We start from the raw sequence: 9961 nt of genomic DNA, 5'->3' as shown, positions 1-9961 counted from the left end.
TTTGAGAAAGCACATCGAGAAGCCATATTGCAAGGCGTTGAAAGGGATTGGCGCGACCGATCAAATTGACTTGGGTAAAGATGGTACACTATTTCGTTACAACACGACTCAAGTTCAAGATAGAATGGCAAAGTTCGTTATTCAACGAGGTTTGCCGTTTAACCACTTTGATGACCAGGATTTGACGTCGTTGATTCGAGAAACTCTACAACCGCGATACACACATGTAAGTCGTACTACCTTAAGACGTTATTGTATCAGGTTGTGTGAGTGTGCTAAAAAAGAGTTAATCGAGTCTTTTGATTCTTTAGAAGCCATGGTTAGTTTAACTACCGATGTTTGGTCGGCACCACACGGGTTGCCCGAATCATACATATGTGTCACCGCTCATTGGGTTGATCCGGTGACATGGCAATTGATGAAACGCACCATCGCTTTTGAAAACTTCCCGTTCCCATATACCGCCGAAAAATTGTTTGAATTACTTGATGAAGTTATAACGACTTACAACTTGAGAAATAAAATATTTTCTATTTCGTTTGACAACGCTTCAAACAATACTAAGGCGGCCGAAAAATTTATCATTAAATATTCATCACCTTGTTTCGGGGATTTTTTTCATGTTCGATGTGTTGCACATATCATCAACTTGGTTGTTCAAAAAGGTCTTGACAATGAAAACATTTGTGACGATTTAAAATTCTTTAGACTTATGTTACAAGATGTCTTCAAAAGTGGTAAAAGAAGACATCTTGAATATAAGAACTATTGCAAGTAGGTTGAAAGAAAGTATTTGGGGCCGAATTGGGACGTTCCAACCCGTTGGAACTCAACTTGTCATATGCTAAAGTGTGCTTTTGCCCAACGTCAAACTTTACAAGCTTTTCATAACAATCTTGTTGAAGAACGCGAGGCCGATATGTTTCCGGAAAGTGTTTGGGTCCAAGTCGGTTATTTGTTGGAGTATCTTGACGTGTTCAAAAAGTCAACAACAAAATTATCGGGAGTCTATTACCCTACTAGTTGTTGGGTTTTGCAAGAATTGTACTATATGTCTTGTGTTTTTAAAATCTTTGCGGAGAAGAACAAACTCTTCAAGAATATTGTTGCGGTGATGAAGGAAAAGTTCATAAAATATTTTGAAAACATACCGCCGGTCTTTACTTGTGCCGCCGCATTAAACCCCTATTGGAATGTTAATGGGGTTGAGACAACGATTGAGGAAATATTCGACAACTTAGGTATGCACGAGATCGACCCGAAGTTGTCGACGGAAGCGAAGGAAAAGTTCAACAAAAACCTTCAAGACCTTTATGATCATTATTTTCAAATCTATGGTCCAAGCACGAGATTGTCTTTTGTGAAAAAAACAACTAGTAGGCCGTGCAATGACCCACCTATAAACTTGATGAATGGGATTCGTGAATCGGCATCTAAGAGGCAAAGAGGAAACACACCAACTAGCGAACTTGGTCGATATAGTGGAGCAAACTATGTTGAGGGCGCAACAGTCGACGAAATTCGCAATATTGATTTGTTGGCTTGGTGGAAAGGTAAACAAAACGAATTTCCCATTCTATCTGCCATGGCTCGTGATTTGCTTGCCGTACAAGCCTCAACGGTTGCTTCCGAATCGGTTTTTTCTCTTAGTGGGAGGGTGTTATCTATGCGAAGAACAAAATTAACTCCCGAGTCTCTAGAGGTTTGCATTTGCCTAAAGATCATTTGGATGCGGTGGATCGTGTACAACACAAGGCGAACTTTGAAGACGAAATACCAATAGAGCGTCATATTCATGATGAGGAGGCGGATGACGGGGTTTCTTCCGATAACGAAGACGAGGGTGAAGACGAGAATGAAGACGAAGAAGAGTTGTAATTTGTGTTTTTTATTTGTTTTAGTAAAATTATTTGTAACTTGTTCAACTAATATTTAGTTTTGATTTGTTTAATTATAATTACTTTTGTTACTCATGATTAATTTTTTGTTACTTTTTTAATAACGACGAACATTTTATTTATTTAAATAAAAACTATTACAAACATTATTAAAACATAAACGATACTAAACATAACAACTAAAACTTAAAAAACAAAGTCCGTCGTTTTAATTCGGGAATACTTATTTTTGGGTTGTAGAGCCGGACGATTCTCCCACTTCCGCTTTTTTAGCATCCAAACTTTTTTTCTCTCGACAATACTTATTCGTATGTTTTCGTAATGTCGAGTTGGACCATGCTTTAAGAAACTTCGAGCAATATTTGCAACGTGCTATCTCATGTGAGTCGGTCATCAGACACAAATCGTAATGAACCCAAACATCGGGGCATCTTGTTGTTTCGATCACCATAACAACGTCGTCATTAGTTGCCATTTGTTGTCGGTTTAAGCTTAATTGTGTTTTGAAGTGTGTTTTATAGTTTTGGAAGTGGTTTAACAAGTATACACTCATACATTGATATTTATAGAATGAAAATTAGCTAAATATAGTAATAAAACCGGTTCCAACGGTCAAAAACGGCTATATAGCCGTTGGAACCGGTTTCTAACGGCTATAATGTTTGAATTTCAAAAAAAACCGGTGGACCCGGTTTTTACGTAATAACCGGTCCCGGTTCCAACCCTACCCGGTTCCTAAAAGTTTGCATTCCTGGGCAACCGAACCGGTTCCTGACTGGAACTGGTGTCATTTTCTACCCGGTGTGAAAAAAACCGGTTCCGAACCGGTTCGGGTTTTCAAGGTGAACCACCTTTTTGCACGTCTATGTTGAACTATATCAACTTTTCAAATCAAACATGGTTATGCATACTATTTCGAGTCTTTAATTAAGTTAAGATCCTTCCTCAAGCCGAGCTCAACCTTGCATCATTAATGGTTGACCTTCACTCGGCCTTAATAAACTTTCATCTTTTACATTTTCTAAAAGAAACTTAATAAAACGTATAATTGTATACTAAAAATGAAAGTTGTCTTTTAACACATACAAAACTGGCAGTCGATTTTGTGAGTTAAAATCAATATCCCATTCCCATATCATCCATGTTTGGCATCCTATTTGCAAGTGGGTTTTTCTCTCCTTGACGGTCCACAATGGTTGACTCTGTGGTGGTCAACAATAACGAGACACTGCAAGCATGCACAACATTTGTCAACACATGAAGGATAAAGTGTGCAAGTAACATAATTGCAACATTTGACCATTAAACAAGTGTCAATAAAAAATAGCTACATAGAAAATCGGTCAAATACTTTAAAAGCCACGGTAGCCACCAAAATCATTTTAAAGCATCTACAACCTCCTAATTTTACTATTGATGCGTGTTGGAAATCAGGCCCACGAATCTACAACACAAAGGTTGAGCATAAGGGACAAGTGATGGTGGGTCAACTCGGCTAGTGATACCCGAACCCATGTTGACCCATCACCAACAAGTGATACCTGTTTTCCCGTTGTAACAGTAAAGATGGACATAGAGAGCAATTTAAGCTTTATACTTGATATAAATGAAACTATTGTAATTGGACTTTCAAGAACCAGAGGGCATATTTGTAATAATTTACCTGGCAGCATCTACTAAGGCTGTTCTCACAACTTTTAGAGGATCTATAATTCCAGCCTTCACCATGTTAACATATTTGCCTATTAAACACAAAAACCACCTTTACAAGTTAAAAGTATTCTCCAACAAATATTTCAGTTTCTGTAAGTACAAAAGAAAGAAAGACTTTTGGGGTGTTTAGATACACATTTGGAATGTGATATTAAATAATAAGAATCAGAAAATCAGGTGTTATATTTACATGAGGTAGAAGATAGTTTTTGTATACGCTTCTACCGTTTGATGCTGTTAAAATCAGACAATATTATGACTTATATTATTCGTTGCAAAATGTAAATCCAAACACCTCCTTATTAATGAACCCAATTTAGTTTAGTTTTTACTAACCTTGGGCTGCATCAAATCCATAATGAAGATCATCTTGTTCCAATAGTTTGCCAATAACCGTGGCACCATCACCACCGGCATTTGAAATTATTGTAAACGTAGGCGCCTATAAAGAAGATAGATGATTATAAAAAAGGAAAAAAAGGTTTTACTTTTTTAATGATAATTATTGGACCAAATAAAATCCAGAGAGATAACCTTAAGGGCGTTTTCGACTATTTCAACTCCACTCTTCTGATCCTCGTTTGCAGTTTGAAGGCTTTTAAGAACCCTAGTAGCATATAGAAGAGCAACTCCACCACCTACAAATAAAGTTATATAATTAAAAAGGTCTTCTAAACATTTCAAGAAAAGGAAAAAAATGAGATTAAAAAACAAACATGAATTCGCATACCTGGAACTATTCCCTCTTCCACTGCTGCTCTTGTGGCATTTAAAGCATCTGTTACCCTATCCTTTCTTTCTCCAACTTCGGCCTCACTAGCTCCTCCAACCTGCAATAATTAAATTGATAAAAAAAAGTTGTAAGAGTAGGCAAGTTAAATAAAAGAAAATACTATATTCAAGAAATATACCTTGAAGACTGCAACGCCACCTGACAACTTTGACAACCTCTCTTGAGCTTTCTCTTTGTCAAACATGGCTGTACTATTCTCAATGGTTGACCGCAATTCTTCACATCTTTCTTCAATTTGCTTCTTATCTCCACCGCCATGTAGAATTATAGTATCATCAAGAGATACAGTAACCTGGTACACGTAAACTCTAAATAGGTAATTTGTTTCAAGATAATTGTTAAGTTTTGATTTTTATAATCTAAGTTATTAGTTTAATACTTTAATATGTACTTACATGTTTCAACCACTAATTAACAAAACATATAACGTTTACTTATAACAAGCATAGAAGAAAAAAAGAGCAAACCTTTTTCGCAGTACCAAGTTTCTCAAGTCGAACATCATTTAGGGTTAATCCACGTTCCTCGCTTATAACCTGCATGATACCCTCATAAGTGCATGAACATACAAAGTTATGCAGGTACATTAGAATTTTAGAGGTAGCAATTTTGACCCATTTACAAACAAATGGATTGATTTGGATTATCTTTTGATATTAACAAATTAAAAAGGTTAAGCTAAACAAATAACTAGAAAAGAAAAAGGTCCAACGGTTTAAAAGTCATCCAAACTGTATTCAGTTTCCTAAAACCTCTTAAATCACTTTATCAAATGAAAAACATTTAGATTATTAATATAATAGGGCCAAGTGCTTAAAATAATAAAATACTATACGTGTTTTACCAATTACAGTAACATGTTAGAAAAACAATCAGTATCTTGCCATTCTAAGCAGCTAACACTATATAGTCTTGTGGTCAAAATTGATACATCAACAAAATTAACCAGTTCTAAGCAATTTCAAACCGTTTATACATGTATAGGGGGCAAATCAGGCTATGCTTTATTTTAAACATATCAGATAGGTTAAGTTAAAAGATTTAACTAAGATAAAAAAAGATCCAGTGGCTTGAAAGTAATCGAGAATGTATTCAATCTCATAAAACATTATAAATCATTTTATTAAAAGTTTTGTAGTATAGTAATATTGTAACAATACAGTTTTTGTGATTATATTCAAAAAATTATTACTTATAGAGTTAAAAACAGACAAAAGGAGACTTAAGTTGACCCAATCGGTTTTGACCTGTTGCCCGACCAGCCCAATTCCCACCCCTAATTGTGATAAAAAAATGGTGCTTATCTCACCTCCCCTCCTGTAAGCACTGCCACATCCTCTAAATTGGCTCTCCTGTTATCTCCAAAACCGGGAGCTTTACTGCACATACCTACAAGTTGATATCATATATATTTTCTCTTGAATTTATATTTTAAAAAACATGATAAGGGTAAAAGTGGCATTAAATAACCAATCAAAAAATGGCTTTGAAACCTTAAGTCCAGCTTGACGCTTGTTAATGATCAGCATTGCCAGCAGTTCACTTTCAATATCTTCAGCCACAATCAGCAAGGGTCTACGTTTCTGTTTCAATAATTCAATTGATGATAAAAATGTGAAAAAAAAGGTATACTGATAATTCACGAGAAAAAAGTATTTCTATCTAAGTTACCTCAACAGCAATCTCCAAGATTTTGACAAGTGCATTAATGTCTGAAATTTTTTTGTCATGAATAAAGATCAATGGATGCTCCAATTCCTGCCTAAATGCAAAACACAAGTTCACATTATATGAGAAACTATAACAAAATGTTTTAAAATGGAGTTAAATTCCATACATGTATCCTTCTAGAAGATCAGAACTTCATATATATCCTTCTAAATTTCAGAATATGATATTTATCCTTTCAAAATACAAAATATCATATTCACATATTCCATACTCCGTTGTAAATAAAACAAAGCATTATTACTGTGAATCATCTGATTCATCTCAACGTATAACACTAATATAAGAAACTGATTGTATGTTCTTTACTTTGAAATGAGTATATATGATATGTTTAGTGTTTTCAACTTTTTATATAATATAAGTAAGTTTTAAAATAAAGTAGTTATAACGTATAACTTAAAACACGTACACATTTTTGTAAAGTAGTCATATTCACATATTCCATACTCCGTTGTAAATAAAACAAAGCATTATTACTGTGAATCATCTGATTCATCTCAACGTATAGCACTAATATAAGAAACTGATTGTATGTTCTTTACTTTGAAATGAGTATATATGAATATATGATATGTTTAGTGTTTTCAACTTTTTATATAATATAAGAAAGTTTTAAAATAAAGTAGTTATAACGTATAACTTAAAACACGTACACATTTTGTAAAGTAGTCATATTCACATATTCCATACTCCGTTGTAAATAAAACAAAGCATTATTACTGTGAATCATCTGATTCATCTCAACGTATAACACTAATATAAGAAACTGATTGTATGTTCTTTACTTTGAAATGAGTATATATGATATGTTTAGTATTTTCAACTTTTTATATAATATAAGAAAGTTTTAAAATAAAGTAGTTATAACGTATAACTTAAAACACGTACACATTTTTGTGTCTTTGTGTCGGTGACAAAATAAGGAGAGATGTAACCCCGGCCTAGCTTCATCCCCTCAACAACTTCTAGCTCATTATCCAAAGTATTACCATCCTGCAGGATTATTAGATTAATTAGTTTTTTTTCTTAAATAATTAACTGGTGAATGGTAAAGGATAAATAAATTCTTACAGCAACGGTTATAACGCCTTCTTTACCAACTTTCTCCATAGCTCTTGCCAGCAGCTCGCCAATTTCTCGTTCTCCATTGGCAGAGATAGTGGCTACCTGATTCAAATACATATCCAGTTAACAACTTAAATACAAGACAAATTGGTAGATTAATTAACAAATAAAATGACTAAAGAAGACATTTTTGTGAATAAGTCTCCATCAAATTAGGTTCAAAGGGCTAAGTATTTAATATTATTTTATTATTACACTACTACTTCTGTTGCAGCTGGTATAAAACTTATTATGCAAAATTGATTATCTGATTAGTTGCTTAAATATTAAACAAATTAAGATTAGTTAATAAACTAACAAATAAAATGGCAAAAAAGGTATTTTTATGAAATATGAGAAGAGTTGCGAAACTAAAGTAAAATGTCCACCAAATTAGGTGAAAAGATTTGAATATGTAAAATTATGATATTATTAGACAATCACTTCTGTTGTAGCCAATAAAACTGATTATCCAAAACTGAGCATCTGGTCAGTTATTTTTTTAGTGTTCGGAAAACTCAGTTACTTAGAAGCCTAAATATATATAATATTATAAGACGACAAAGAACGACATGCTTGTGAAATGGGAGATGGATCTTGTGAAACGTGAGTAAAATGAACATCGAAATAAGATCAAAAGAAATGTGTAATTCTTTTATTAAATAGAAAATCAGTTTTCTTGCAGCTGGTATAAACCTAAATATCTCATCTATTGTTTGAGTCTTTGGAAAAGTTTAATTATTTAAGGAACACATTAAATTTGATAAGTAGTTTTGTTTTGTTGGGTATAAAAAATTGATTAATTGACCCATAAATAATCAGATAAAACAGTTGTTTGGGCATATGGAAAACATTGATTATTAAAGAATCATTAGATTAAATGACCAAAAAAGGTACATTTTTATGAAATAGGCGAAACATCATGTGAAATTAGTAAATAGTTAAGAAGAGGTAAATATAATGTAATCTTTTTATTATAAGAAAAATCAATTTTATTTCAGCATAAAATGATTATCATAGATGCTCAGATAAACAGAAGCAAATCTGTTTATTCAAACACTAAAAACCAATTACTGTAACTTCCAGTCATAACATTCAGTAAATAAGTCCCAAAACACAAATCCAGCACCACCTAAAACACAAAGCAGTAGTAGAAAAATACAAACCTGTGTAATTTCTTCTGGTGTACTAATCATCAATGCTTGACTTTTCAATTCAGTTATAACAGCATTAACTGCCATATTGATACCACTTCGTAAATCCATGACATTTACACCTGCAGCTACAGATTTGCAACCTTCATTGAATATTGCTTGTGTCAAAACAGTAGCACACGTTGTACCTGTGATAACATCATCATATATCATCAAATGAGATCTTAACACATAACATAGTGTTAACACAACATTATAAATAGCACAATAATGTGTAGAACATATACCATCTCCAGCAGTAGAATTAGTTGCACTGGCAACCTGCTTCACCAAATTAGCACCAACATTTTTCAACTTCTCTTCAAAGTTGATGCTTTTTGCTACAGTTACGCCATCTTTTGTGACTTTTGGACTTCCAAAACTTTGCTCGATAATAACATTACGCCCCTGAGATTGTGGTATACAAATAACAATGAAATGAACAAAAGAACTCTTAAATCTTAATTCAAAAACATGAAGAAAATTACCTTGGGTCCCATCGTGACTTTTACAGCTTCAGCTAGCTGGTTCACACCAAGCAGCATGGCAGCCCGAGCCCTAGTTCCAAACTGGATATCTTTTGCAACATAGTTTCTGCTCCAAATAACTGTACCGGATGCCTTCCAGTATTTACAGATAATGGAGATTTTTAATAAGAAACCAATGAATATGTTGTTATTTGAAAGAAAGGATAACAAATTGGCAGTAAATGCTAGGGCTGTAGACGAACTGTTTGACAGGAAGCTCATTTATGTCCGTTCGTTTAATAATTGAACGAACATGAACAAAGAATCTCGTTTGATTAACTAAATGATCAAACACGAACAGAGGTCATTTTCGTTCAATTGCGTTCGTGAACGTCTGTTTATGTGAGTTAATGTTTGTTTGTTTATTTATGCTTATTTAGTTATTATATACATACATATATATGTGTGTGTGTGTGTGTGTGTGATTAATTGATATGTAAAATTAACATATGAATATGAATGTTAAAAAAAACACCAATGCAAACTTGGCAAACAGACCAAACGGTTGACATTGACCATTCTCGGTTAGCCAAATCAAAGAAAACATTGTTTATGTTGGCGAAACATTCACGAACAAGAAACTTCATTTGGTTAGTTGTTGGATAATAAAAGCTTAATGGAAGAAGATGAACATAAACAAGACCTTGTTCGGTTACAGCCCTAGTAAGAAGTAGAAAAATGATTAACAAAAGGTTATCAATTATTGGCAAATTCATTATGTTCGTGTACAGTTGAATGAATTCGAGCATAACGAAATGAAGGGGTTTCTTACCAACTTCCCTGATGTCGAGGACCTACAAGCAGCAATTAATTAATCAGATTTATTTGATTTTCGAAATAAGATACAAATTATGAAGTGAATGTTACTTGTGGATTACCTGATCGAGGAAGACACTGCTGCGGCCACTCGATACATGGCTGCTGATGAGACTCGAAAACAGAAGAATGAATTTGAAGATGATGATGATGATGATGATGATAAAAATACTCACTGTCAAATGC

General features: G+C 33.6%; 1 protein-coding gene across 1 annotated transcript; it reads right to left on the bottom strand.

The window, feature by feature from the left end:
• Positions 1-2797: 2797 nt before the first annotated feature.
• On the bottom strand, positions 2798-9181 carry LOC143585910 (chaperonin CPN60-like 2, mitochondrial). Its single transcript, XM_077067584.1, has 15 exons — positions 8921-9181; positions 8681-8840; positions 8406-8581; positions 7207-7302; positions 7024-7128; positions 6076-6162; positions 5875-5987; positions 5714-5783; positions 4872-4940; positions 4523-4696; positions 4342-4441; positions 4146-4249; positions 3948-4053; positions 3562-3640; positions 2798-3126 (listed from the first exon to the last, which is right to left on the bottom strand). Exons 1-15 carry the CDS (start codon positions 9179-9181, stop codon positions 3015-3017), a joined length of 1812 nt encoding a protein of 603 aa, XP_076923699.1. The 3' UTR covers positions 2798-3014.
• Between the last annotated feature and the right edge of the window lie 780 nt (positions 9182-9961).

This window comes from Bidens hawaiensis, unplaced genomic scaffold (genome assembly GCF_021521415.1).
Source record: "Bidens hawaiensis isolate Kalapana, Puna unplaced genomic scaffold, B.hawaiensis_p1.1 tig00034226_1, whole genome shotgun sequence".
Taxonomy (NCBI): Eukaryota; Viridiplantae; Streptophyta; class Magnoliopsida; order Asterales; family Asteraceae; genus Bidens; species Bidens hawaiensis.
Note: the sequence above shows the minus strand (reverse complement) of the source record. Positions and strands in the feature narration are given on the sequence as shown.